At 51.6% G+C, this 27,204-nt stretch overlaps 10 protein-coding genes across 10 annotated transcripts; 6 read left to right on the forward strand and 4 right to left on the reverse strand.

Annotated features, from left to right (window-relative positions):
* Positions 1 to 151: 151 nt before the first annotated feature.
* Positions 152 to 1,262, forward strand: JCM6883_001844 (uncharacterized protein; the record flags this gene model as incomplete). Its single annotated transcript, XM_076632854.1, has 4 exons — positions 152 to 285; positions 347 to 578; positions 643 to 954; positions 1,017 to 1,262. The coding sequence occupies 4 exons, from the start codon at positions 152 to 154 to the stop codon at positions 1,260 to 1,262; spliced, it is 924 nt and encodes a 307-aa protein (XP_076487111.1).
* Positions 1,263 to 4,045: 2,783 nt separating this feature from the next.
* On the forward strand, positions 4,046 to 4,445 carry JCM6883_001845 (uncharacterized protein; the record flags this gene model as incomplete). Its single annotated transcript, XM_076632855.1, has 2 exons — positions 4,046 to 4,148; positions 4,222 to 4,445. The coding sequence occupies 2 exons, from the start codon at positions 4,046 to 4,048 to the stop codon at positions 4,443 to 4,445; spliced, it is 327 nt and encodes a 108-aa protein (XP_076487112.1).
* A 644-nt stretch (positions 4,446 to 5,089) lies between these two features.
* On the reverse strand, positions 5,090 to 6,277 carry JCM6883_001846 (uncharacterized protein; the record flags this gene model as incomplete). Its single annotated transcript, XM_076632856.1, has 4 exons — positions 5,090 to 5,434; positions 5,494 to 5,598; positions 5,663 to 5,935; positions 6,062 to 6,277. 4 exons carry the CDS (start codon positions 6,275 to 6,277, stop codon positions 5,090 to 5,092), a joined length of 939 nt encoding a protein of 312 aa, XP_076487113.1.
* Positions 6,278 to 6,869: 592 nt separating this feature from the next.
* Positions 6,870 to 10,866, reverse strand: SYG1 (Syg1p; the record flags this gene model as incomplete). Its single annotated transcript, XM_076632857.1, has 11 exons — positions 6,870 to 7,653; positions 7,735 to 7,966; positions 8,035 to 8,198; positions 8,258 to 8,427; positions 8,498 to 8,800; positions 8,864 to 9,024; positions 9,090 to 9,366; positions 9,433 to 9,503; positions 9,571 to 9,876; positions 9,939 to 10,665; positions 10,804 to 10,866. The coding sequence occupies 11 exons, from the start codon at positions 10,864 to 10,866 to the stop codon at positions 6,870 to 6,872; spliced, it is 3,258 nt and encodes a 1,085-aa protein (XP_076487114.1).
* A 633-nt stretch (positions 10,867 to 11,499) lies between these two features.
* JCM6883_001848 (uncharacterized protein) lies at positions 11,500 to 16,868 on the reverse strand (the record flags this gene model as incomplete). Its single annotated transcript, XM_076632858.1, has 11 exons — positions 11,500 to 11,870; positions 11,933 to 12,113; positions 12,175 to 12,461; positions 12,525 to 12,731; positions 12,794 to 12,922; positions 12,983 to 13,867; positions 13,928 to 14,818; positions 14,890 to 15,304; positions 15,361 to 15,590; positions 15,655 to 15,814; positions 15,882 to 16,868. The coding sequence occupies 11 exons, from the start codon at positions 16,866 to 16,868 to the stop codon at positions 11,500 to 11,502; spliced, it is 4,743 nt and encodes a 1,580-aa protein (XP_076487115.1).
* A 703-nt stretch (positions 16,869 to 17,571) lies between these two features.
* Positions 17,572 to 19,965, reverse strand: JCM6883_001849 (uncharacterized protein; the record flags this gene model as incomplete). The annotated part of the gene is made up of 8 exons (XM_076632859.1): positions 17,572 to 17,644; positions 17,716 to 17,823; positions 17,889 to 18,299; positions 18,359 to 18,453; positions 18,516 to 19,503; positions 19,620 to 19,712; positions 19,775 to 19,798; positions 19,868 to 19,965. The coding sequence occupies 8 exons, from the start codon at positions 19,963 to 19,965 to the stop codon at positions 17,572 to 17,574; spliced, it is 1,890 nt and encodes a 629-aa protein (XP_076487116.1).
* Positions 19,966 to 20,085: 120 nt separating this feature from the next.
* RPN3 (proteasome regulatory particle lid subunit RPN3) lies at positions 20,086 to 22,382 on the forward strand (the record flags this gene model as incomplete). Its single annotated transcript, XM_076632860.1, has 9 exons — positions 20,086 to 20,146; positions 20,220 to 20,387; positions 20,480 to 20,850; positions 20,933 to 21,072; positions 21,146 to 21,339; positions 21,402 to 21,626; positions 21,695 to 22,074; positions 22,148 to 22,225; positions 22,314 to 22,382. The coding sequence occupies 9 exons, from the start codon at positions 20,086 to 20,088 to the stop codon at positions 22,380 to 22,382; spliced, it is 1,686 nt and encodes a 561-aa protein (XP_076487117.1).
* A 496-nt stretch (positions 22,383 to 22,878) lies between these two features.
* On the forward strand, positions 22,879 to 23,704 carry MRPL49 (mitochondrial 54S ribosomal protein bL21m MRPL49; the record flags this gene model as incomplete). Its single annotated transcript, XM_076632861.1, has 3 exons — positions 22,879 to 22,900; positions 22,968 to 23,139; positions 23,206 to 23,704. The coding sequence occupies 3 exons, from the start codon at positions 22,879 to 22,881 to the stop codon at positions 23,702 to 23,704; spliced, it is 693 nt and encodes a 230-aa protein (XP_076487118.1).
* A 379-nt stretch (positions 23,705 to 24,083) lies between these two features.
* On the forward strand, positions 24,084 to 24,925 carry GUK1 (guanylate kinase; the record flags this gene model as incomplete). Its single annotated transcript, XM_076632862.1, has 4 exons — positions 24,084 to 24,135; positions 24,204 to 24,284; positions 24,350 to 24,552; positions 24,632 to 24,925. 4 exons carry the CDS (start codon positions 24,084 to 24,086, stop codon positions 24,923 to 24,925), a joined length of 630 nt encoding a protein of 209 aa, XP_076487119.1.
* A 295-nt stretch (positions 24,926 to 25,220) lies between these two features.
* JCM6883_001853 (uncharacterized protein) lies at positions 25,221 to 27,179 on the forward strand (the record flags this gene model as incomplete). The annotated part of the gene is made up of 6 exons (XM_076632863.1): positions 25,221 to 25,651; positions 25,721 to 25,968; positions 26,037 to 26,160; positions 26,222 to 26,434; positions 26,503 to 27,038; positions 27,103 to 27,179. The coding sequence occupies 6 exons, from the start codon at positions 25,221 to 25,223 to the stop codon at positions 27,177 to 27,179; spliced, it is 1,629 nt and encodes a 542-aa protein (XP_076487120.1).
* Positions 27,180 to 27,204: the final 25 nt, after the last annotated feature.

The following is a 27,204-nucleotide window of genomic DNA, read 5'->3' on the forward strand; positions in this document are numbered from 1 at the left end:
TACGCTAACGACTCTAGCTCTCGACGGGCGCGCCGGACCTCGAGTGCTGATTTGATTGTTGGAGAAGCTGAAAAGATGTGGTCGACGTTGCGAAGAGCTCGAGCGAAATTGCCAGCCAAACTCTCGCTCCACTTTCCACCACTGCGACCCGATGCTTCGACCGTTATTCTATCTATCAGCCGCTGCATGTGCTCAACTAGTAGCAGCAGCAGGTAGCTTCAGCGTCTCACAAGGGAAGCTCTCCATCATCGATTCCGTGGCATCTTCTGCTTCCCACACCTCAACGTGAGCCACTAGATCTGTCCCGTACGGTGGATATACCTTGCTGACTCTCTGGATTGCGTAGGTTCTCATCCGACTCGACTCCGAGCCCTCCTCTACGAGAAGTTGTTTTATCATCAACAGACACGATCAAGCTCTCGTTCCAAGTGACAGATGGAGAAACGAGTCAACCAGTACAACCTCAACAAGCGATCGTGTCATGGCAGCCGGTAGATGAGCGAGAGAAGCGAGAATACGGGAAACAATTCGCTGCGGTAGTCAAAGTGAGGAACAACGGGAAAGCGAGATGGGAACTAGTTGAGTTCGATCCCTTACACACAACTGGGACGAGGGTGCTGACAGTTCGAGACGCGCGATCAGGATCTCGCGAGAGCTCCGACTTCTCTCCTTTCCCTTTCGAAATCTCCCATTTCCCTCACTCTCCTCCTCGGTTCGGCTAAATACAAAGGTCTTTCCATCCCTCTCGGCACATTCCAACTCTCCGAGTCTCTCGCGCTCCCATTCCCTTACCCTCCAAATGAGGATCTTCCCGCTCATTGGGAAGTTGAGAAATATTCGCAACAACCTCGAATCGATTGGACGTTTAGACCGGCAGAGAAGCGAGTTGGAACTGTCGTTAGTGCGTTGGGTCTCGGAATGGTATTGGCTCCTTGGGTCGTGTTGCTTTCCGTCGTGAGTCTCGTCGGTTCTCAAATTTTCCCGCTGAAAGCTAATCACGTTGGTCGTCGAATCAGCTCTCCTATCTACGACCTTCCCTTTCCCTCCGATCCCCTACACTCTCTCAATCGATTCTCCTCGTCTCCCTCGTCTCGTTTGAAGCTCTCTTCGTCACGTATTGGGTCAAATTACGTTTGATCCCGACTCTACCTTATTTCGCTCTCCTTTCGGGAGTCGTCGTCTTGAGTGGGAAGAAAGCTCTCGGAGAAATGAGGACGGCGAGACTGGAGCGGGAAAGGAAGGAAATGGGTAAAACAGAGTAGAATCTCAGAACAAGTGAGAGAATGAAGTCAATAAAGCAAAAAAATGTTGACACTCGCCAATCGAGAAAGAGGGATGGTGTTCGGGAATACAGAGAGTGACGCGGCTAGTAAGGGCCTGGGACAGAGCTACGGGAAGGGTCCACCAGCCAATCCTAGCGCCGCTAACTTCAGTCACAGTTGACCCACCTATCCCAGTCAGGCGAGTTTTGATCAGCGGAAACGTGCGCCGAAGGGGAATCTCGATTCAAAGTAGACGGCTCGACCACCCGGACCTGTTGCTCGGCGGATGAACGAGGTGACGCTTCGAAAGGAGATCGATTGCGACGAGGGTGAGGAGGCGGCGTTCGACGAGGAGATCGAGATCTTTGACGCGGTTGGGTCCGGTCATCATGGCGAGAAGTGGGATGTTCGAATCGGCTGGGATCTGAGTGATGAGAGTCAGAGGAACTCTGGAAGTATTGAGGGGTGGTATGGAAGAATGGGCGAAAATCCGATGCGAATGGATAACTTGAAGTCGGCTTCGTGAGATCAAGTAGAAAGGATGTCAGATTCTGACCGTCACGTCTGATGGACAGATCGAGACATACCATGTGCGCAGACGGAGAAGCGATCGGACTCGACCTTGCGATAGCTTGGCGAAACGAAACTGGATTTTCCTCGTTGACGATTTTGAGATAGTTCTCCAATGTTGGCTGTGTTCAAAGTCAGCAACCGCCATCTATCTAGACCGTCAAAGAGAGGACATACGCATGCGGCTTGGATCTGCAGAAAGCGTTGATTGCTGCTAATCGCTCGATCCGCTCTCGGGTTTTCCTTGACCGCGAGCACGTTGGCGATTGCGGCCAGTGTGTACCCTATACACTCTACCTGCACCCATGGAGGGCACGTTTCCCAGAGTTCCAGGTAGAAGCTGCTCTGCTTAACTTCCGCCCTGAGGCGGGGACAGGACGTTGTCGGCTGAGTCCTCCTAACTGGAGTATCGAAAGCCTGATCGAGGAGATCGCGATCAACCTTGACTGGCCAAGCTTCGACTGCCCACGGTTCGTCCCTCAATCCGACCAAGTCGTAGATAGACGGCTGTTCAAAAGAAAGCATAGTCAGCGCGCGTGCAAAAACTGCTCGAGTGGAAACTCACGATCTCGGCGGCAGTGACGGCGCTGCCAGATAGGTCAAGGATACTTGCTAGCTTCGAGATGATGGCCCATCGGAACGTCCCCGTGAGTTTGCTGTTGTTCCAAATGGACTCCAAGTACTTCCACAGTGCGCCAAGATCGTCGCGGGCACCTCGCTCTCGAACTGGAATCTTCCTCTGTATTGCTCCGAGGTGGCTCACGAGATTCGGGAGTGAAGTGCTCATCGGAGTTGCCGGAACTGTTGTTGTTGTGATCGAATGCCAATGGTGACAGACGAGAAGAGCGGAATGATGGGAGATGTAGAGGAGACGAGAGCTGAGCGACTCGAGAGACGCGATCAGTGACCAGTGAATGGAAGAAAGGACGGGAACCGTGCGGCAACGCTGACGTTCATTCTGTGCGGAAGTGGGATCGAAAAAACGGGATCTTACAAGTGACAACCCTTTCCGAGGCAGCTTCTTACAGTCCTCAGCGTCTCACATACCCGCTCGCACTCGCGGACCGTCCTGTCATCTGACCGGTCGCAAGCCTACGTCGTAAACGGAACTGAGACGAAGGAATGCTGTTGACCCATGAAGTCGAGGCGTCGCCGTCTCAACCTTGTAGAACGGCGCGCAGGAAGGTGGATTCAAGTCTGCCTGAATGACGAGACGGCAAAGCGTTGCATCAGCCCAAGTCGAGGATCGAGAGAGACTCGGCGTAAATGACAGCGACGCGAAATCCTCGCACACCACTCACCTCGTGGTGAAGCTCGATTGCTCGTCAGGATAGTCTTCCACCTCTCCCTTGCTTTTGCGTCGGCAGACGTTTTGGCTTGGCTTGCCTAGTCGGAGGAGCGACTCAAACGAATGATCAGCGAAGCGAAGGAAGACGGGAGCGAAGATCGGAACAGCATCACATACTTGTTACATCACGCGACTCGCACACCAACATATCAGCATACGTCACATCTTTTACCCTCGCGCATGTCGAGAAGGGCTGAGGCGAAGAGAGTTGAGACGTTGAAGTCGATTGAAGAGGGGAAAGGGTCAACGATTCGGAGATCGAAGGGGAGCCAAGCGAGGCGTGCTGTATAGTCTTGCCACGAGCAGCATAGTTCGGAACCGTCATATCGTTGCGAGAGTGCAGAGCGAGTCGACCAAATCTTGATCTCTGATAGCGATTCCTCCTCGACTCGATGGCCTGGTCGATCGAGGGTGTAGGTCTAGAGTAGTATCAAGGTCGAATCGAACGATCGGGGAAGTGTTTGAGACGTCTCGAGTTGAGAGTCGCATGACAAGTCGAGAGAAGGCGAATCGCTCTTTGGGTCGCTTCCACTTCTGGCTTCGCCGCGACAATAGGCAGGCGATTCGTGGACTGACCATCGATAGAGCTCAGAGCTGAAACGTCTCCGCCGAGAGAACACGACCAAGGACAGAGTTGAGAGAAGGAGGAGGAGGAGAGAGCGGATAGTCACAAAGTTCAGACCACGCTTCGACTCGGTCCGATGAAGCATTCGACGGTTCGTCAGTAGGGACGAGAAGAGCGATAAAATGAGCACAATCAGCACGATTGCGACCGAGAGGAGGAACGAGAGACGAAAGAAACCCCAGAGAGACAGGGGGCCGTCTGAGGCTCAAGCTCTCAAGCGCTTCGCTTCGCGACTCTTCGATGTCTTCGTACATGCAATCGAAGAAGACTCTCGAGATCAACCCTCACAACCCGATCATCAAGGAGCTCAAGTCCAAGGTTCAATCCGATGCTGGTGATCGCAGTGAGTCTCTCTCTCTATTCTTTGTTTCCTCGTTGTCGTTTCCTCTTTCGCTGACATTCTCCATTGTTTGTAGCCGTTCGCGACCTTGTTCACTTGCTTTACGAGACCGCTCTCTTGACCTCTGGATTCGGCCTCGACGAACCCGTCTCGTTCGCGAACCGAATCCACAATATGATCTCCCTCGGTTTGTCGATTGACACTGAGGAAGACTCGACTCCCGCCCAAGCTGAATCTTCGGACGATACTCCTCCTCCTCTCGAACCTGCGGCTGCTTCTACCATGGAAGATGTTGACTGATTCGCCTGACCCAGTCTCTCTTTGATGGACCCCTTGACTTTTACTTTTCGTTGTTTCTCTCCTTCCCCGCTCTCGTAGTTCTTTTCCTATTGAATCTATTCTATAACGGTTGTTACCCTTCTCTCTTCGCAAATCGTATACTATTCTTCTTCAGTAATCACTCACTCTCTCTCTCTCTTTGGTTCACCTTTCTTCTCTGCCCCTCGCTTTTGCTAAAAGAACCTCCCAAGAAGTTTATCCTTTGTTGATCGTTCCCTTCTGACACGACGAGAGAGAGAGAGAGCGCGAGCGAGAGATGATCCATGCGCGATACTGTCGAGGGTTTTTGACTCTCTGGTCGCAAGGCCGGAGCGACAAAGCTGCTCAGAGGGGAAGCGATCGCAACTCTCACTCCTCTCGATTCCAGCATTCTCTAATTGAGCTGCTGGTATGAAAGGAGGAGGTTCTAGACCAGGAGAAGCATCTTACAGTACAAACGAGAAACTCGAGACTGTTACCTTTCGAGTTCGCTATATCTCACCTCTCTCGCTCGAGTAGACGGCAAAACTTGGGCCGATGAATGAGCACGTGAGATTGCGAACAATACAGGATAGCGAAGGGGAGAGAAGATAAACGAGTCACAATCCATACCATCTTTACTGACTTTAATCAAGGTCGACCCAACTCTCCCATTCTTCCGGTCCTTGCTTGGGTCGTTGAGCTTCCTCCTCGAGTGCGACCGGAGGAGGGAAGGCGTGTACCGGAGAAGTAGCTCGATTCAGGGGGGGCGACTCGATGCGAGGACTTCCTTGCGAATCAGCGTCGGTTTCGTCGAATTTGGAACGAGCTTCAGCTCGGAAGGGAGATCGAACTCGAGGTTGTTGAGGGGGAGATTGAGATTGACGTGGAGGAGATCGAGAGCGAGGCGAGCGGGGCCGAGGACTGGTGTGAGAAGCGGTGTGAGCGAATGAGCGGGGACTTGGTTGAAATTCTTGCGGAGGCTTGTCGAACTGCAAGAAGATGCGATGTCAGACCCCAACTGCCAACTCTACAAGATGCTGATACGTACGAGTAGCCCAGACGTGGAAGAGAGCGCACTCAACTCGGCGAGAATGAGGTGAAACGAGACTGGATCTCTGTGCTCAACGATCTTGACGTAGTTCTCCAGTTTTGGCTGCACACGAGTGAGCCTCAATGACTACATGCATGAGATCGTCCGAGAGAGAGAATGACCATACGCATGCCTCTTTCATCAGTCGAACGGCCCTCTCGTCATTGTTCCATCGATTCAGTGCTGGTCCATGAATCAAGACTTCCTTGACCGCTTGTACGGATGTAATACCGGCAAGTGTGTATCCTACACACTCTACCTGCGCCCAAGGAGAGTAGCGATCCCACTGTTGGTAGAATTCGTTGTCCTTCACCTCTTTCTCAAGAATCCTAGGGGCTGAAGTGTACTCGGTCCTCCTGATCAGAGTCTGTAAAGCTCGGTCCAAGAGATCACGAGGAACCTGTATCGGCCAAGGCTTCACCTCGCGTGAGATCACGCTCAACCCGACCAGATCGTAGAGAGACGGCTGGCGAAGAAACAATTTTGTTCAGTGCTAGGGAACGGATCTGCGAGTACATGAACTTACGACTTCCTCAACCCTGAGGTGTCTTTCAGGCAGCGCGAGGACCCTCTTCATCTTGTCGAGAATGATCTTTTGGAGCGAGTCCGAGAGTTCCCCCCAAATGTGCATCAAGTACGTCTTGAGCGCTGTAACGTCGAGGCGGGCGCCTCGCTCGCTGGACGCGATACGGCCATCCATTCGGTAAAATTCGGTCCAGACATTGGTGCTCGAGGTGCTCATCGCGGGGAGTCGGATCCGTTGCTGTGATCGGATTTGGGCGATGAGCGATGAGAAGTGTGGAAAGAAGAAGAAGCGACGACGGGAGGGAATCCAGGAAAGGAAAGTGAATGTTTCCCATTGTTCTACGACCGATCTGCGCTGAAAAGGAGGAAGGACGGTACCCGTGCGCCAACGCCGACTTGCGTTCGTCGTCCGTGCGCTCTGCACGAGAGTGGGTTCGTAAAATGTCATATCCAGACTCTGTTGCACCTTGTCTGAAACTTCACGGAGCACCCTAACGCGACGGTCGACGTCGTACATCTTTGGACCTTCGTCGAGTTGAGCGACAACGATCGAAACTGGAGACCGTCAGTTGAAATCTCTTCCCCCTCGACGAGAATCAGCAAGGACGTACTCGATTCAAGATCGAGATTCACTCACGGGCTTTCCTCTCCCCTCCGGCGTGACCTGCAGATATTTGATAAATCGAGGTCCGTGATCAGAATGGATATCCCATCCCTTAGCTCTCGCTCTCCCCAACCTTTGCTAATGTCCACAATTCCTTTCAGGCTATGCTACGCGTGAATGTACAAGAACAAACGAGATCTACCTTCTAAGCTTCCGGGAAGAATGTTCGCATTCGATCAGCGTCCCTCATCTCCTCCTTCATTTCCTCGTCTGCCGTGTCTTTGTGAGGATCTTTCACTCCTGATTCTCCCGCGTCTTCATCATCGTCCTCTTCGTCGCTGCTGAGATGTCGCATCGATTTACGAGGCTTTGGGTCGAGTTCACGCCCTTCTCTCTTCTCGTCCTCGTCTTCGAAATCCCTTTCCTCGACGTCGTCATCTCCGATCGGTGTCACGTCCTTCCTCTCATCCGAGGACAGAATATCGTCGGATGAAGTACTCTCTCCAGCGTCTGTCAGGGTGTTTCGTCGCTTCCTCCGTCTTCGCATCGCCCGTTGCTGTTGCTTATTCGCAGTCAACGATTCCGATCCCTTCCGCGGTCGATCCCCCCGGTTCTCTCCTTGCGATTGACTCGATCCTCCTCCTTCTCGATCGTCCAAAGTATCGCCGTCTCCCGGTGCGTCTTCTCCTTCGTCGTATTTGTCCTTCTTCCCGATTCGTCTCTTACTCCATCCCTCTCGGAACCATCCGGTGCGAACGACGATCGCGTCGATGACAGGTTCCAAGTTCTTGAGAATCGAGACGTGAGTCCGATGTAACGCTGCAAAGATGCGTTTGTTGATCGGGAGAGAGGGGTCGTCTTCGTCTTCAGGTCCGACTCCAGGAGAAGTTTGACCGGAAGCTTCGGGCGAAGAAGCGGTAACGTAAGGGAGAGAAACATCTCGAGTGACTCGATAACCATCTTTGTTTCCGACGTGTTCCGCTTCGACACTGTCGACGATTCGAGCGCACGGGTCGAGACGTCAGCCAAATCAGACGCGGTCTTCGTAGTGGGAGAGGAGAAAGACTTACCGGAAAGTGTTCCACATGATCCTCCTCGAAGCTTCGATCAGAGCAATGATGTAACTCTGTACCGATGCGCTCGGATGAGGAGCGAGGTAAATGACCCATGAGAAGCGCAATATAACGTTGACGACCGAGAAGACGTAGTAGAGCCACCAGTTGTCCTTGAAGTAACCGAGTTCGGCTCGAAGGAAAGGATGTTTCGGGTTGCGTTTCCCGAGTGACCAATCGAGGAGGATATCTAGCGCATCGCGAGCGTCAGTATCTTGCAAAATGTGGAGACAGAGAGAGACCAGCCAAAAGACTCACCCCATGCTGCGACGTAAACTGAATTCAGAGCTGCGAAAACGATAAAGAGAGCGAATCGCCAGTCATCACTCGAACCACTTCGAGTCATGTCGATCCTCCAGTTGAAGTAGAAGAAGAAGTAGACGATGGTGGCCGAGTATTTTCCGGCGTTCAAGAGATGGAGGCTGAGGAGAAAAAGGTTCAGCTCGAGACGCGAGGAGAGAGGAGCGACTCGTCGATTCACGTTAAACCATCGGAATCAATATAACGACGAATGGACTGTCCGAGACGGAAGAATGGTGGAAGAGAAGCGAGAACGGCGGTCGTCCAGGTCTTGTTCGTCGAACAAATTGATTGAACGTCGTTCGGCCATCCGTGACTGTACGTACAATAGAGGAATCCGAGATTGTAGATCTGAATGGACGGGAGCGATCCGTTAGGCAACGGTCTCGGTCATAACGAGAAGAACGGGGTTCAAGCTCACAGAGTAGTAAATCGAGTTGAGTTCATCTCCGAGGAAGAAATCTCTGAACCTAACAGCGACAATTCCCGAGGAGAACACACGCGCCATCGATCGAGCCATCCACCACCTCGACGAAGCGTAGAAGACGTTTAGAGGGCAAAGAAGAACGACGAGAGTGAAGACGAGCCAGGCCAGAGGGTAGGACGAAGGCGAGATATGATCAGGCCAGAAGTTCGAGAACGCGGCCCAGAAGAAGAGAGATAGAACGAAGAGTAGAGTCGCGGGGATTTCGAGGAATTGATGGTAGTCGAGCTTGTTCCGAACCTTTTCAGGGGATACGGAGTTAGCTACGACGGGAAGAGAGCAGATGGGAGCGAAGGAACCTACATCGAGCTCGAAAATCAGAACGTAGTTGATCCTACCTCGGTGCCAGGTCGCCAAATTGAGGAAGAAAGCGAGGGCGAAGAACACTGGGAGATAACAAGCGCCGAAGAGCTGCAACAGTGCGCCCCAGTACGGAATTTCTTCTCGAGTCCTCGATCTCCAACCTGGACGAAGATTCGAAGGAGTCAGTAAGGAAAAGAGTACGACGAATCAAGTGATAAGCACTCACTGATGACGAGACCTTCGACCATCAACGGTATCGACGCTCCCATCAACAAACCAGATCTCCAGGCAGCGAAGTGATGGTGTTGTTTCTTGCCGAAGTCCCGAAGTCGTTCAAGCGCTTTCTTGCGATTCCCGTGCTCGAACACGCTCGCGAATGCGTCCTCCGTTTTCCGAATGAGCTCGTCCAGGTCTGGTGACGAGACAAAGTCGGAGTCCTCAATCTTGGGCTTGTATTGCTGCCCGCAAGGAATGCTCGTGACTTTCTCGAACTTTTTCACTCCCTGCGAGAGAACAAAACGAAGGTGAGTCTTGTTCGACAACGATCAGCTAGAAGCTCGATCACTCACTTTGGCGAATCCAGTACGGTTGAGAACTCGGTAACTCTTGAGCATCCCGAGGTATCGATAGTATTCAAAAGCTGCGAAGGCGAGTGAACGTCAGATCTCAATTCCCCCGGTTTGATAAGACGACAAGCGGAAACTCACTCGCTAGTTTCAATTTACTCCGTGCGTGAGTATACTCTTCAGGCCTTCCATGACGAAGCGCCGCCGCCGTCGCCTTCGCGTTCGAGTCTTCCCTAGCCATTTTTGCCGCCTTCTGCTGAATATCCGGATGATCCGCCTCGTTTGCTTCGCCGGGAGAGGCAGGTTCAGGGGACTTGGCTCGAGCGAACGTCCGTCGAACGAGACCGGAACCAGGAATGAGATGAGCGTGTTTCGGAAGAACGGATTTGAGCGCTTTCGGGGCGTGAAGTTCGGCGTTTTGAGATGCTTGATATTCCTTCTTGTGATCTATTAGAGCAAGAATATCAGCCACAGAAGCACAGTAGGGAGAAAGGTCGCTCGGCACGCACCAGAGAGTTCTTTCCACTGATGGCTCAATTCATCGTACCGTTTCAACGCTTGATCCATCCGATCTTCCCAGAACGAGCTGACCTTGACTAGCTCCTTGTCGACGAGCTTGAAGAACTTCTTCGACTGAGGCGGAACCCGTTCAATGACGGTATCGATCGAATCCTCTGGCGACAATCCGAATCTCCATTTCCGCAGAGTCTGTCTCTCGTCCGAGCTCTTTATCCGATTGAAGCTTGGCTTGAAGAGATCTGCGTTCGATCGTAACCGCGGTCGACTCGATTTGCGAGACACTCCTGGTTTCGGGACGAGCTTCGTTCCAGATTTTGTCGTTTCATCGGAATGTTCTCGAGACGAAGCCGATAGACCGGAGAGACGTCTCAAGCTCGACGGTCGTTCGAGTGCTGTCGTCTTGACGTTTTCGTCCTTCGGGACAGAGCTTCCTTCGAGGGCGTGGTCATAGGTGTCTGGAGATTTCGACATCGGAACAGGACTTGTTACTCGCTCGTCGTCGGCGTCGTCCGAGTCCGCAGCTCCATCTCCCCGCTCGAGATCCATCTCATGTGCCCGATAGTCCTCTGCTTCATGCACTGGCTCCTGTATCGAATCTGTCGTTTGTCGTCGAGGGATTTGAGGTTTTCGTGCGACTCCTCCTCCTCCTTCTTTCTGATCGTCGAGCTCGAGTAATTCATCTTCTGCTTTCCCAATCTGCTTCTTGAGTTGACGGTACTGTTCACCACCCCAGGAAGCATCAGTGATCGAGAAAGCGGAGTAACGAAAAAGCGCGAGATTCTCAGTATTCTCGTCGTAACGAGTAGACTTGAACAACTCCTGCTAAGAGGAATACAGAGGACAGGATGTACTCACGTCAACATAGCCAGTCCGCCATTCGTCTATCCTGTGTGAAGCGAGGTAGCGAGCGAACTTCATTTAACTCCTTTTCTCTGTCCTTTGACCTGCTGCCGTGTCGTTCTTACTCTAGCTTCAGCTCTATGACTTGATCGTTCGTGTAGCGATTGCGAGCGAGCTTCGCGCGAGGTATGCGTGGAGTCCAAGAGCCGTTGGAGTCGGCTGTGCAAAGTGAGGGCGAGAACTGGGAGGTAGCGCTTGAGGGGACTGCAAGCCGCGCTGATGTTCGAAGCGACTGGTATGAGTCGAAGGCGAGAAGAGTGATGAAATAGAAGGGAAAGTTGAAGGAGAGAGATCGCGATCCGAGCAATTTGAATTCGAATTCAATATCGAACATCGCTCGCACTAGCCAGTCTGAAAGAGATAGCACAATCGCAGTGAAGCTACGTAGGTATACGAAACGTCAATGAGATTTCCATCGTTCAAATAGAAGGGTAGTGATTGGCTCGAATCAGGAATTCGCGAGAGCTCTAGCTAAAGAGAGCTGAAGAGAGCTGAAGAGAGCTCAAATGGGGTATATAGATGGTTGTACGGAAGAGACGAGCTAATGGATATGAAGAAAGATCGTTAACTGCAAAGAGAGATAGAGAGCGAGACAGAAAGATAAAGAGACAGATAGAGAGATGAAGAGGAATAATGAAAATTGATACGTTTTTAAGCTTGACGTTGACGGGGAGGTTGAGGTTGAGGCGGCTGGGGCTGAGCGTATTGCTGCTGCATTGAGTAGTTACCTTGCTGCTTCGAAGGTGGAGCTGGAGGGTATTCGCCTCGATTTGGCTCTCCTCGAGCTGGTAGTCCAGAAGCTGTTCCCTCGGAAGCTCCTCGACGATCAAACGCCGAGACATTCGAGCCGAAGGGAGAGTTGGGAAAGTTCCGAGTGGTCGGTGAGGGGAGGGCGGCTCCGTTTGATGAATAAGGATAGTTCTGAGCCGAGAAGGAAATCGGTCGTTCTTGGAAATTTCGATGAGGTGCGGCAGAAGTCGAGACGGGTCTCATCCCGGGAACGGTCGGTGCAGACCATGCTTCTGAGGAGTTGCAAGAAACGCTCAGCACACAAACAGGAGAGCTGAGCCTTCGTTCCACTCACCTTGGAGACCCGGTCTTTGAGCTGGTGAAGCTTCTCCTCTCGAGATAGAGACTGCTCGTCCGCCTGCTCCTCTCCCGTTCAAGTGATTCTCTGTCCGTGCGAGGATCTCCTTCGAGGTAAGCTGAGATGGGTTTGCGAAGAGTTCTTGATCGTTGAGGATCGAGAGACATTCAGTCGGAACCTGTCGAACCAGTGATGAGTGAGACTCGTTTTAGTCGACAGTGAGGAGACAAGGTACACACCTCCCAGAAGTCATCTTGAAGTTCGAGTAACTCGTGAACCGCTCGAGCTGCCGAGAAACTTTCGTCTCTTGCTGGATCTTTTCCCTTCGCGTAGAGAATATTCGGAGAGATGACGGTAGCGAGGTTTTGCAAGTCCATCTTGGATCCGGTTTCTTCGTCGACGTGAGAGAATGATGCCACCCATTTGAGGAATACGAAGAGGACCTCCATCGTATCTCGATGAGGTTTCGGCATCAAACAGCAGCAGAGGTGAAGGATCTTCTTCCGTTGCGTCGTGTCCTCGATGCCTGCGATAGAGTGCTGCCTAGTCAGCGAGAAATAGCAATAGCTGAGAGGGCAAGACCACTAACGTTGAGCAGCGATGAAAAGGTGAAAGAGTTTAAAAGTCATGAGAGGATCGGGAAGATCTCGCAAGAATTTCTTGAGGAGAGCAGCGAGTTGGACAGGGTTGTCGTCTGAGAGGTTGACAGTTCCGGAGTCACGGTCGAGTGCTTCGGTGAGATCTTTCAATCGCCGAATGTTGCCGTTCTTTCGGAAGATACCCTCGATCGACATGTCTGCAGCGAGACTGTGATCAGCGACCGAGGTGAGATAGGCGAGGGAAGAAGATGAGACGTACCCATCTGTTTCATGGCCGAAATGACATCGTCGACAAAGGAGGGAATTCGAAGAGAACCTGGTCCAGCTCCATGCATCGAATCGGCACCGTTTCGTTCGACGAGGACATCGAGAGGAATCGCAAAGACGCCTAACACCAGGGAAGGGTCAGCAAAGGACAGGAGAGCTAGAGTCAAACGAGAAGACTCACCCTTCTTCTTGACTTTCTTCTGCTCGTTTCCTCCCTTGAACAGTTTCCCCCAGAAAGTATTCTTCCTCGCATCGATGATCTCGAGCAGCTCATCCAGAGGGGCGACGTCACGGAGTGCACTCGTCTCACTCGCGAGGAGGACGGCAGCGACGTGTTTGACGATGAAGTATTCGAGAGCCGACAATTCGGAGAGGAGTTTGTTCGGGAAGTAATGTCGTTGTTCGGCTCGCTTCTGTTCCGCCTCCATGACTTTCGGCAAATCGGCGAGCGTGATCCCTTCTTCGTCTTGCGTCGGTTCGGAAGCTCCTCCGAGTCCAGGACCCTCTTGCTGAGGTGTCGATTCGCTCGTTTCGTCGACGATGTGAACGGCTGTCGTCGCTCGGTGGAAACCAGGTCGCTGAGGTTGAGTGGGTTGAGCAGACGTAGGAGTGGGCTGGTGGATCGAAAAAGAAGGAGAGGGAGAGTGAGCATGGTAAGAAGTCGAAGTCGAAGAAGCCGGAGGTACAATCGTTGGTCTCGGTCTTTGTTCCATCGGGGTCGGTTCGATGTGCTGTATCCGAGGAGTCGAAAGAGCCGGCGTCGATACCCCCGAGGGAGTCGGAGTGAGGTTTTGTCGAGGGGTGACTGTCCCTCGAATCGGGTCGACGATCGGTTGATCCTTTCTCGAAGGAACGGGAGGCTTCGTCTGGAAGAGTTGGAAAGTAGAATCGTCGCTCTGAGCTGTCCGTCCCGAAGGAGATTGAATGACGGTAGATCGTTTCGGTATCCGTGCTGTTGTCGAAGAGAGTTTGCGATCGAGTTGGACCGATTTCATTCGTTTGATGTCGTTTGAATCCCGATAAGTGTCGTACAACGATCTCTCTCCTCCTTCAACTTGCTCGTCATCTGTACGGAGTCGCGTGAGTGACTTGGACCGAGAAGAAAAAGGAGGAAACGAAGACTCACAGGCTGGTACCACGCCGCGCTGTTTGAGTCGTCCGTACAACTTGTTGAGAGCGACACAGAGCAAGAAGGCGTATTGTTCGAGTCGAGTAACGTATTCGAACCCGTCCGTCGTATCTTCGAGACTACCTCCTCGATCTCTCCTCGCACACTCTTTACAAAACGTCGCTCCTCCTCCGTTGAGATCGTCCGGATTCGTCTCTGCCCAAACGAAATCCCTGACCCAAACTTCGTCCTTTACACTCGGGGAATCGTGGGAAATTTGATCCTTCGAAGCGATCCTCCCGCAATGATTACATTTGAGACAGGGCAAATGCCATCGAATCGAGGTACCGAGTCGAGCGCATTCCTCCTCGACGGTGAGTCGACATCCTTCACACAAATCGGTAGTCGCTTCGCCTTGACCGACGAGGGTTCCAACTGCTCGAGTGAGAGATCGATAACCGTACGGTCGAGATTTAGTTGATCCGTTTGTCGTCGCGACGACCGCTCCTCCTCCTCCTCCATTCGACGTTCCCGTTGAGTTCTTTCGAATCGCCGATCCGGAACCTCCTCCTTCACGACTCGACGATCTCGAAGCAGGTTCATTACCAATTCCTGTCGTAGTCGGCGAAGTCATTCGATTCGCATCTGGGTCTCTCGCCAATCGATCGAGTCGTCCAAGGAAGACTCCAATCGCGGTCGTGTTCGAAAATTCCCGTTCGAGTTTGAGAGAACCGGTGAGAGCGATTCGAATCAGGATCTTGAGATAGTGAGCGAGACCGGTGACGAGAGAGAGGAGTTCTTGAGTTATCGACATTTTGCGTGCGCCAGTTTCGTGGGTGTGAGAGAGGAGCATGAAGAAGTTGACGACTTTCTTGCAGAGCATTCGAGCTTCACGGACGTGTGACATTTCTGATCGAGTCGAGCACGAAAAAGAGTCAGTTCTTCTCTTAGAAGCGAGAAGCGAGAGCATGTAGACTAACCTTTGCTTCCCGCTGATCTGAACGCAAAGTTGAGGTCATCGATGGCCGCAAAGAGCGTTTCGACGTGAAGAACGAATTTCTCCGCCATTCTCACCCCCTCCATGTAATGACCCGAACTGACATGCCTCAGCATCTCTGAAATACACGCTGCCGAACTCTCTTCGAACGCCGACAAGATCGTCCAAATCCGGTAAACTTGTTCTTCCATGTGTTTCTGTCGAGATTTGAGCGAAGCGGGAGTTTCCGACTCTTCTTGTTGAACGTAGTCGGGTTGAGGAGCGGAAGGTGCGAGAGCAGTCGTAGGAGAAGTTGGAGGGTCGGCAGACTCCGTCGAAGGTGCATCGGTTGAGGCGGGAGGAGGAGGAAGGGCTTCTTGATTCGGTTTCGGTGTTGGAGCGAGTTTGATATTCCAGAACTATCGACAGGACTCGTCAGTCTCGAACAATCCGTCGTCATGGAAGAGAGACTAACCTTGTGGATCATATAACATTCAGGATGCCAATGTTCATCGATCGAATTCCGGTTGATTTCGACGAATTGTTTCAGGATCGCGGTTCGACATCCCGTACATTTTACGGCGAACCTCGTCGAGTAATGGAAATGACAGTAGACGGATCCAGCGTGTTCGTAGTAAGAGTCTTGAGGACCGAACACTGTCGGACAGACGGAACAGGTGAAATGCTCGACGTGAAACTTCATGTCTATCGACGGCGAAAGGGAGTCAGTCGAGTTCATCTTCCGGCGACGATCAGATTAGAGACTCACCGAGCGCAGTGATATAGCTCCCACGGAGAGCGGCTCCACATTTCGAACACAGGAGGTTGAGTCGTCTGAAGTAGTCGGTTTCGCAAAGCGGAACTTGTCGACCTGAACCGTCCGGAGAATCGATCGGGAAGAACTTTGCCGCGACAACCTTGTTGCAATCCTGTGAACCAGAGGACCCTCGAACTCAGCTTCTCGTTTGATATCAGTTTCGAACAGCACCGACTCACCTGACATCTGAAACAATCCAGATGATACACCGTCCCCAACGCCCTCACGAATTGCCCCGTCATCGGCAATTCACACTTCGCACAAGTCGTTGTACTTCCATTCCGTTTCTTCTCAACAGTACCTCCTCCTCCCGCTCCTGAATTACTCGCACTATCTCCACTCGCACCCGAATCTCCTCTCCGTCTCCCTCGTTCTCGATCTGATAACTCGTTGTTCTGTGAGGCCGAACTTCCAGGTCGTGAAGAAGAAGAAGATTGATGAGGGTAGAAAGAATGAGAGTTCGAAGTGCCACCAGCGGATCGAGGCTGAGGAGAAGCGGTCGAAGAATTCGGCGGGAAGGTCGGAGAAGGAAGGCCTCGATACGACGATTGAGAAGAGGAAGAGCCGACTAGAGCGTTATTCGATCGAGGTTGAGCGAGGAGGGAGGATCGATGAGAATGAGCTGCGACGGAAGAGGAAGAAGTCGAAGGGTCGTAATTCGCGCTCGTTGGTGATGAAATCGAAGGAGACATTCTCCCTCCTGGTTGTAGGTGAGTGTTGATTGGTGGTAAATGGTGTCCTCTTCCTCCTCCTCCTCCTGCTGAAGTCCCATTCCCACCTCCAGCTCCTCTCCCCGCTAACCCTGAATCCGATCCTTCTCTTCTCGTTCGATTCGTCGTTGTCGTCGTCGTTGTCGGTAAAGAGTCCGTTCCTTTGTAACTATCTCCACTCGGAGACCTCGAAGGGCGACTCGCAGGTTCCCTCGAAGGGGATAACCCTCGACTACTCCCACTCGCCATAGGTACGCTCGATCGCGTCCCAGTGCTACTACCACTTCCACCTCTACTCGAAGGTTGTCTCAGGTTGTCGTGGTTGGTTGAAGTTGGTTGATGAGGAGGAAGAGGGGAATTCGAACTTCGGATCGAATTCGACGGTTCGTAACGAGTCGGGGAAGTGGATAGGATCGAAGGGGAGGGGTTCTGTTCTGTGGGATACCGATTCGGCATCTTCTAGGGAAGGGAGGGAGACGGAGTGGAGTAACTAGCCGAGAGGAGTTAGCGTGTTCTGAAGTCGGATCCCTCTGTCAAGTCTCGTTCGGATGTGATGGGTCCCCCTGTGGTGATTGATGAGTTGTACTACGGTAGTTTGAGCCAGCTTGATGAGTCGCTCTGTGCGTAGTGTTGTGACCGCGAGACGACGGACGTGAGATCGAGGGTCGAGGGTCGATGGAGAGTGGAGAAGCTAAGCTGATTCCCCCTCTACCGCTGGCGCGCTGCCGTGATCCTCTAGATGTGCTTAGGCGATTGCCGGTGTGCGAGGTGGAGATCGACGGTGTGCGAGGTTGAGTGAGGGAAGCTGGCGGCCTCCGTCGAATTTTAGTTGACTGAAGGACCTCCCACGCTTTGGCGCTCCTCGCTCGCAGAGTATGCGTACGAAGCTATCATTACCTTTGTAAAATGAACGATGGAGCTTCCATTAAATCGTCGAAAATTTCACTTCCTCGCAAGCTTCTCTCCAAAAGTTCCTCCCCTCTTCGACGACTCTCATGAGCAAAGATAATCGGATCCAAGGAGGCGCTTGGAATACAGGAACTCGAGAGAGAAGCAAAGACAGTTGAGTGTGGTACAATGTCGAGCGAAAGAACAAAACAAGAAAAAATATCGTGCGTGTATCGAATCGTGCGAACTTGGATCTGTTCCTCCTTTGATACTATTCCTTTGGCGGGTTCTGAAGTTTATCGATATATAGCGCAGCCAATACAAGAGCGATCGTCGTAGGTCCCCTGCACGACCACCGAAAATGGGGACTCAGCTCGAGGGCCCTTGACGACAAAGAGAAGGAGGGGCGACTCACGTGAGGAAAGCGTATGAAACGAACAGAGTTCTCGAAATGAGTTTCTCGAATGCTGCGGCACTACTCGAAGCCGAAGTGATTTGAGCGAGAGTGATTGCCGTCGGAGAACTACAGCACCAAATCGATGTCAGTCCAGGCGAATAAGGAATCACAAAAGCGAGGTGTAGACGTACCCGATGAGTAGACAAGCGACAACGACGAAGACGGGATCGTCTGCACGGTTCACCGTCTTGTACGCCCAATATCCGAAGACCGGAACCAAAACGAGCGGTACAATGATCATTCTCGTCAAGACCGAGACTATGATCGTTCTCGTAGCTCCCGAGCTCGCTCTCCTTTCCGAGACGGAACTTGCCGAGGAGGTCGAGGTCGAAGGGTCGGGGGAAGAAGTGAAGGGAGAACGCAAGCGATCGAGGAGTTGAGTCGAGAAGGATTTGTGAAGGGTGCTGGAGGCGGCAACTTCGGGAACGTTTTCGGGATTGTTGAGCATCGAGGTGGTACCGGGAGCGGAAGGAGTGTAGAAATAGGCTCCGAGGGTAACGAGAGTGATTGGGACGGAACAAGCTCCAGCCGAGCGAAGGGAACTATTCTCACAGAGGACGATGAGCACTCCGTGATACGAAGAAGCGATTGAGAGACTCACGCTTTGAGAGGTTCAATCTTGTCGAGAGTGTGTTGAACAGGAGGAATACAAGCGACGACGAGCGATAAAAGCGCAGCCCACAAGGGTACGGTCATCTAGCGAAACAATTCTCTCCTTTGGTACAGAGATAGTGAACTGAAGAGAGAAAGTTGCTCACGAAATCTCCGACTCCCTTTCCAAATTTCTTGACAGGTTTCCAAACTTTGCGATTGAATCCTCTTCCGAACTTCTTGAACGCACTCGCATCTTCGTCCTCCTCGTCCTCTTCGTACCCGTTCGCCCCATAAACCGAAGAAGCCCTCGAACCTCCATTGACGGAATGAGCCGGAGTGTTCGGGAACGACTGGAAGATTCTCGCCTTTTTCTTGCGCAACGACGGTTCTCGACGAAGATTCCTCTCTTCTTCTTCCACACCAGGACGACTGACAGCGGTCGGGGTCGAAGCAGCGGCAGAAGGATCGGAGTCGGTTTCGTTGAGGAGGACGAATTTCGCAGGAGTCGAACTCGACGAAGCGGATTCGTTGCGTTGGTGTCGTTGAGTCGAAGAAGTATCCTTGAGGATCGAGCGTTTCGGTTTGAGTCCGTTTCCATTTGACGAGTTTGAATCTTCTTCGGAAGATTCGGGTCTCAAGGTAGTCGAAGACTCGAGGTCGTCTTCGGCGTCGTCGTCCTCCTCCTCATGTTGGCGTCTCCTCTCTTCCTCTTCCTGCTCAGCTTCCTCCATTCTGCTCATCTCCGGGTCTCGTTCGTGCTCATCTCCCGTTAATCCAACCCCTTCCTCCGCCGAACTAACGAGTTTGACGCCAACACTCCACCTCACGATGATTCCCAACGTCGAGAACAAGACGAGGTAAGACAATCCTCGACCCAACATCGCATCTTTCGTGTCGTGTTCGCCCCAGGCGAGTGGTAACTTTTCCGACAACAACGACTGTACGAGTGCGATGGGCAGGGAATTGGAATTTTGGAAGCATGCGGCCGCGATGCTGAAGTTGCGTTGAGCTGGACTGAGGCGGAACAATCGTCCGAGACCAAAGGCGACGAGGGCGGAGAAAGAAGTGATGATAACGAATCCGACTGGAACGATCCAGAGTTCCGCGAGGGTTTGAGGGGTTAGACTGAACGCGATCTTGCTGAATAGAAGACTGCGAGAGAGGGAGAAGGGAAGGCGGGGAAAGGAAAGGAAAAAGGAGAGGGAAACGAGAAAAAAGATAGGGAGATGAGCTTCCTTTCTTCCCGGGAGTCAGCGGGAGCTGCTCACCTGGGATTAAAGAGGGAAGTGTTGAGTCGGTTGAGGATCTTTTTCGTGGGCGCATCGATGATCTTGCGACGAGCAAGGAAGAATCCGACGAAACTGCCAGTGGGGGAAGAAGAAGTCAGTTTCTCGCTCGCTTGTTGCCGTAGGGAGTGACGCACCATAAGAAGAAGACTTCGAGGATACTGTAGACGTCAAGAGTGAGCTTATCAGCGCAAGAGAGGGGAAAGATAGAGGGGGGAAGAAAGACTCACGATTCAACGACGACGGTGATGAGCGCCAGCAAAGGAACTCCTTGATCCGGTCTTTTTGGCGCTACGAGTGTATGCAATATAGGTTCGAACAAGAACATGTCGAAGGAGGTCGAGTAGAGGTGAGGGAAAAGGAGAGAGGAAAGGGAATTCGAAATGACGAAGTCGCGGCCAAGTCTTGCCTCTCGCTCTACCACGTTCTCTCCTTCACAGCTACGACCATGACCAACGTCAGGACGAAAGAACCTACCCCCGTATCAGACTACACAATCCTCCTCGCGAGTGAGTTCATCTCCCTCATCATCTCACCAAACTGATCTCCTTGCTGACCACTCTCTCACCCTCGACCGGCTAGACGTACACCATGATCTATCGTTACTGAATCAAGCAGTACAGCTCTTGGAACCACGATTCACGACTCGAGCGTTGAGGAGTTTACCTCAATTACGACTCAAATTGGGTACTCAACCTGGAGGAGAGAACCTCGCTCATGTACTCAAGAATGGAAACCTATACTCTGAGAGTGAGTACATTCCATTGCCGATCATTTAGTTCGACACGGAGTCGAGAGGATGAAACGCTGACGCACACCTCTCTTCCCCTCTACTCGTGTAGACTCTGAACGATTGAACGAGCTCGTTCAACTACTGGGAAACCCTCCTGCACCTTCAGATGCTACTGCTTCCTCCTCGACAGCCGCCGAGGCAGAAATGCAAGTCGATTCGACTCCTCTCGATCCTTCAACCTCAACTCCCGCTTCCTCTTCCGCTCCTACCGATCCTGCCTCTACTTCGACTACAACGACACCGAGCGCAGAAGACAAGGAGAAAGCGGAGAAGAAGGAACGAGACGCAAAGAGGGAATTGGCGAAAAAGAAGAAGTTGCAACAAGAGTTGAACCACATCGGAGAGAAGTTACCCGGGGCGGATTGTTTCTTGTCCCTTCTCGTTGTCATTTCGTTGTTGGATCGAGGGGAATACGAAAAGGTAAGCGTCTCGAGCGATTTCAAGAGTTATCTTTCGAGGGCATTCCGATTGACCGCTCTTGTTCCTGTTCGTGTTCCTACAGGGCAAACAATTCGCAACTCAATTGATCGAAAAGTTCTCTTCGATGAACCGAAGAACTCTGGATCAACTAATGGGTAAAATCTACTTCTACTGGGTTCGACTGCACGAACTTTCCGGAGACGACACTTCGGCTCTACGACCGTGAGTCGTCAACAATTCCCACACCTGATATCAGCTCTCTGACCTTCGTGTGCTCGGTCTTTGCGGTTCACAGAATTCTCCTCGCTGCTCAACGTACCGCTTCTCTCCGACACGACGACGACCTCCAAGCGACCCTCTTGCCTCTCTTGTTACGTAACTACCTCGATCACGGATTGTACGAACAAGCCGATCGACTCGTTTCGAAGACGAGTTTCCCAGAATCGACGGCTCAAAACAGTCAGTTGGCTCGTTGGTACTACTACGTCGGTACGTCTCTTCTTGCTCTCATGCCTGAAGAACTGCATCACTGACGAGACATGCGATGACAGGACGCATCCGAGCGATTCAACTCGATTACTCTGCGGCAAACGCTTCTCTCCTTCAAGCGATTCGTCGGGCTCCTTCAGACCTGAAAGCCGCTCCTGGGTTCTTCCAACACGCGTATAAGTTGAGTGTCGTCGTTGAATTGTTGATGGGTGAGATCCCGGAGAGGAGGATCTTCAGGGAAGAAGTTTTGAGGAAGAGTTTGAAACCTTATTTGGAGATTGCTCAAGGTGCGTTCACTCGTTCAATTCAGCCCAGGGAACCTGGAAGCTGAAGTGCAGGTGTGGCAACCTTGTAGCTGTTCGAACTGGCTCGATTCAATCCTTCAACTCTGCCCTTTCGACTCACTCGACTCAATTCAAACAAGATTCCCTCCTATCTCTCATCACTCGACTCCGTCACAACGTGATCAAAACCGCACTTCGTACCATCTCTCTCTCCTATTCCCGTATCTCCTTGTCCGACGTCGCATCGAAACTTTCTCTCGATTCGGAAGAAGATGCGGAATACATCGTCGCGAAAGCGATTCGAGATGGTGTTGTCGTAGCTAGGATCGATCACGAAAAGGGAGAGATGAAGAGTAAGGAAAGTGGAGATGTTTATTCGACGGGAGAACCTTTGAAGGAGTTTGATAGGAGGATCCAATTCTTGTTGGAATTGAGGAATCAATCCGTAAAGGTAACACGACAGTTCTTCTCTTTCAGTACTGAGGAAAGAGTGTACTGATGTGGGAGGGCATCATTGGTTGCAGGCTATGAGGTACCCTTTGAACGCTCACTCGAAAGAATTGGCAGCGGCTCAAGAAGCTCGCGAAGAAGAAAAGAGATTCGTCAGTCCCTTTCTCCCACATAGCTCAGCTTGCTCCTCGAGCAATGCGTCTATGGTCAGGAGGAAGTAACTGACACTTTCATCTACAGGCAAAGGAAATTGAAGAAGGAGACGACGACGCAGATTTGGACGGTCCGGGAGATATGGATTCTTTCTAGGCGAATCATGATCGAGGGCAGACCAGATTTACGAGTTGTGTGCGTAGTCCAGGCGAAGGAGATTGGCAGGATGATCAAGCTGGTCTCCCGAGTCGGGAAGTTGAAGCCGAAGCTGAAAAGAAAAGAAGTATTTCTCATCACGATCGAACGACTGTCTCCGTCTACCTGTTGTGAGTCGCGAGAACTAGTAAGGCCAAACGCTGTACGACCTTACCGAGTGCTTCCGAAGATGAGCATCGTTGCCAAAACTTTCAAGATGATTCGGTTTTCGTTTTTCCTGTTTCTCCTCTCGTTCTCGGCGCGATCCGAGCGAGAAGCCGCTTTCGCGCCGGAATAAAGTTCTTGACGCTCACTGTGTCCGCATGACCCTTGAACAGTTGATCTTTGGCGTGTAGGGGTCTAATTGCTCAACTTGTATTCGAAATACCGGACTTCAAATTTACAGAAGTGGAAGATCCTGGCTCTTTCATCTCGACTTCACTCCCATCCCGCAACAATGACGAGTCTACGGACACTAGGTGAGCCATCTGCGAGCTCACATGCACGCTCTTAAGCGGTCTACTGATCTCTAGCATTCGAAAACAGTTTCATCTTCTCGCCAACTCTTCACGACCACTACTCCGGCTCAAGCGGTTCGATCTTTTGCTACTACCCGAACAAGAACCGCATCTTCCTCGCTGCCTCCTCCGCTACCACACCACGCCCATCCTTCAACTCTTGAACCTCCCCAAAACCTCTCGGAAACTTCCTCTGTTCCGTTCGTTGCTCTCTCCTCTCTGCTGCAGCGTCCTGTTGAAGCTGATTGGGTCGAAGTCACCTACAGTGATGAGGTCTCCGCCTTATCCCTACTCAAATCGCAACCAACTCACTACGTTTCGGCACTCCTAATGGGTCGTCGTTACCTCCTAACTCCGAACGATATCCTTACGGTTCCACACCTGAAATCCGTTCCAGTAGGAACCAAGATCAGTCTCACTCGAATTCTCGAAGTCGGTTCACGAGACTACACACTTCGCGCCTCTTTCCCTTCCTCCTCTTCTTCCTCCTCCCCTTCTCTCTCCCGACCGCCCATTCTCACTCGTTCAGCCTTGACCTCACCACAATCGGAAACCCCGACGATCCCCCGAGATTGGCAACGACATCCCGATTCCCTTCCCTATCTCTCAACTTCCCTCGTTCAAGCAGAGTTGACGGTGGTCGAACATACGAAAGGGGAGATGTTTCAGGTGGATAAATTTAAGAGGAGGAAAGGGTACAGGAGGAGTTTGAGGAGTAAATTGGGGTTTACGAAATTGAGGATGGGGGAAATCAAACTACAGTAAGGACAATTGAGTTCAACTGCAGAAGAAGGGATGATGAGGGTGCGAGGGATGGAGCGAGTAAGAGAGGTGGGATTGAAGTGACTACGGAGAAAGTTAAGCTGCAGTACAAGGATGCAACTGAGGGGTTGAAGACTAGACATTAGAATTTGACCAGTTTTCACTTTTCGATTCTCTTGTGTAACTCGCAACAACCTGCTTCCATCTTTCTTCCTCTGCATTCGTATATCTATTCCTATTGCATCTTCACTCTGCACTCGCAAGACAATACAAAAAGGACAAGAGAGCGGTCTCGAACATTTCACTACGCGAAATTCGCAGAAGTCGCGCCTTCAACTTCTTCCCTTCTCTCAACTCGCTCTACCCGACACAGCGTACGAAAATGAGCGCAGCAGCAGCAGTCGCTTCAGCTATCCGACCCATCGTCATCTGCGGTACAGCCTGATCTCTCCCTCTTCAGAACCAAACAGCTTACTGACATTCTCTCGCTCCATCCGCCCAGGTCCTTCCGGTACTGGTAAATCCACGTTACTCAAGAAACTCTTCACTGAATACCCCGACAAATTCGCATTCTCCATTTCCCGTCCGTCTCCTCCTCTCCTTTCTCCCTATCCTCACTGACCCTCTCTCTCTCTCGCGAGAATGTAGACACTACCCGAGCTCCTCGACCAGGAGAACAACCGGGAGTATCGTACCATTTCACTTCGAGGGAATCGTTCCTCGATCTGGTGAAAGCGGAAGGATTCATTGAACATGCCGAATTCTCGGGAAACTTGTATGGAAGTTCAGTACAGAGTGTGAACGATGTTACGAGGAGTGGGAAAATGTGTATTTTGGATATCGATACCCAGGTACGTTTCCCTCCCCTCTCTCTCCCTATTCTCTCTTTCCAAATTCTCACTCAGTTTTCATTTTTTCGTTTTTGAGCAGGGAGTCAAATTAATCAAGAAGAACCACCCCTCCCTAAACCCCCTCTATATCTTCATCTCCCCTCCTTCCATCGCCTCTCTCAAAACCCGTCTCACCGGACGAGGTACCGAAACTGAATCGTCCATGAACAGTCGTTTACAAGCTGCGATTGGAGAACTCGAGTACGCTAAACAACCTGGAAGCTTCGATCTTGTGGTCGTTAATGATGGTCTAGAGAGAGCTTATGGAGTACTTAAGGGAGTTATTGTCGAGGGGAAGAGGGAGGGAGATGAATTACCGAAATTTGAGAATTAGAGAAACGAGGGAGGCTTATTTGGAGTTTTATTGAATTCAGTTTGCATTTCTACTTATCTTCAGCCATTTCGGACCGCTGTAAGATGAGGAGACAGTTACAGGCGATGAAGCTTGTGAGAGTAAAGCGAAGCTAGCGAAGCGAGTTGCGAAAATGTGAGCTCTCCAGCTCTCCACCTCTCTCCCACATTCGTCTCACTCGACTCCCGAGCTCAACTCAAGTCAGCCTCGTCTTCACGAGCGCTCTCCACTACAAGCCTCTGTCAGCGTCTATCTCGCTACTCGTCACTCATTCAAGATGGACATCGACTTCGACTCTCTCGAATCTCGCGAGATCGATCTCGCAACCTCTTCCGCTCACCCCGAAACCTCCGCGATCCTCTCCGAACTAGACCGGAAGAAGCTCGCGCGTAAGATCGCGCTCCCAACGAATGATGGAGAAGTTCGATCTCGTTTGCGACAGTTGGATCAACCGGTCACCCTCTTCGGGGAAGGACCAGCGGATAGGAGGGATCGATTGAGGGAATACATGGCGAGGATGAGGATGGAACAGGGTCAAGCGGGGAGATTGACGATGGGCGACGGTGGAATCGAGAGTGAGGAAGAGGAGGAGAGTAGTGATGACGAAGCGGAGGGGGACAAGGAGGAAGGAGATGAGGAGTTCTACACGGAGGGAACGGGAGCACTCAAGAAGGCGAGGAGGGAAATCGCAAATTATTCGCTACCAAGGTAAATCTCACTTCTTTCTCTTTCTCTTGTTTGTTTGCGTTGACTGACGCATTCGTGACGTGGATACAGAGCACGTAAACGTATAGCCCGGCAAAAACTCGACTCAACAGTCCCCCTCGCACGGTTAATGGACGTTCGTAAAGCAGTTTTCCAAAACCTCGAATCTTTCACCAACCTAGGTTCTCAAATTGGCGATACGAGGGCACTCTCGGCGGTCAGGTTCAGTCCAGATTCGAAGATGTTGTTGACGGGGAGTTGGACGGGAATGGCGAAACTTTGGAACGTACCGAGTTGTAAAGAAGTTAGAACTCTTAAAGGTAAGTCACCTTTTCTTCTGTATCGCCCTCCTGACAAGAGACTGATAGAAGCGTTGAATGAGGTACAGGTCACTCTGAACGGATAGGTGGAGTTGCGTGGCATCCCGATGCGACGTTGTCCCAATCTCCGACAAGTGTCAATTTCGCAACTTCTGGCGCCGACAATCTCATCAAACTCTGGAACCTCGAATCGTTCGTGTCCCCTCACTCTCCCCCTCTCGTCCATCACTAACCCTCTCTCGCGTACGCTCAGTGATACAGCTCTATCAACACTATCAGGCCACGAAGGACGAGTCTGTCGCATCAATTTCCACCCTTCAGGCCGATTCCTCGGTTCCGCATCCTACGACGCGACTTGGCGATTATGGGACGTTGAGACGGCACAAGAGTTGTTGTTACAAGAAGGACACAGTAAAGAAGTTTACGCGATCGCGTTTCAAAACGATGGTGCTCTCGTTTGTACCGGGTACGCTCTTCCCTTTCCCCTCTCTTCCCTTCTATGATTCCAAAACTGATGCAAGTGATTGTTCGTAGTGGTCTGGATGCGATCGCCCGATTGTGGGATCTTCGTTCCGGTCGAACTTCCCTAGTCCTCTCCGGTCATTCTCGCGACATTCTCTCGATCGATTTCAGTTCAAACGGATACCAAGTCGCGACGGGCTCGAACGACGATACGATCCGAGTATGGGACATCAGGAATCATAAAGCGATCGCGACGATTCCGGGACATAAGAGCGCGATCTCAGATTTGAAGTTCTTTCAGGCGGAGAAATTACCTTCAAGTGAAGATGATTACCCGTCGACGAAGATCCCGAAGGCGTTCGAGGATATGGAGATCTTTAAGGACGTTAGTCAGGATCAAGTCAAGAAGGAGGAGGAGGAGGAAGACGTGAAAATGAATGGATTGAATGGAGGAGGACCGAAACCTGATTTCCCTGTCTCGGGTTCTTTCTTGGTTTCGTCCGGATATGACGGGTACGTCAAGGTATGGTCAGCGGATGATTGGCAACAAGTGAGGTCGTTGTCGAATGATTCGAGTGGGAAAGTCATGAGTTGTGACGTTTCGAGTGGTGAGCCTCAGCTTCGTTTTCTTCTACTTCTTGCTCAGATAGCTGACAGCGACGTTTCATGTAGATGCGAGATTCATCGTCAGTGGTCAGTACGACAGGTCTTACAAGTTGTGGGCAACAGCGGATGTCGATCTCTCTTGAAAGCAAAGCAATGCAAAAACGAATT

This window comes from Sporobolomyces salmoneus, assembly GCF_050403485.1.
Source record: "Sporobolomyces salmoneus JCM6883 DNA, S_salmoneus_JCM6883_v1_ctg31, whole genome shotgun sequence".
Classification (NCBI taxonomy): Eukaryota; Fungi; Basidiomycota; class Microbotryomycetes; order Sporidiobolales; family Sporidiobolaceae; genus Sporobolomyces; species Sporobolomyces salmoneus.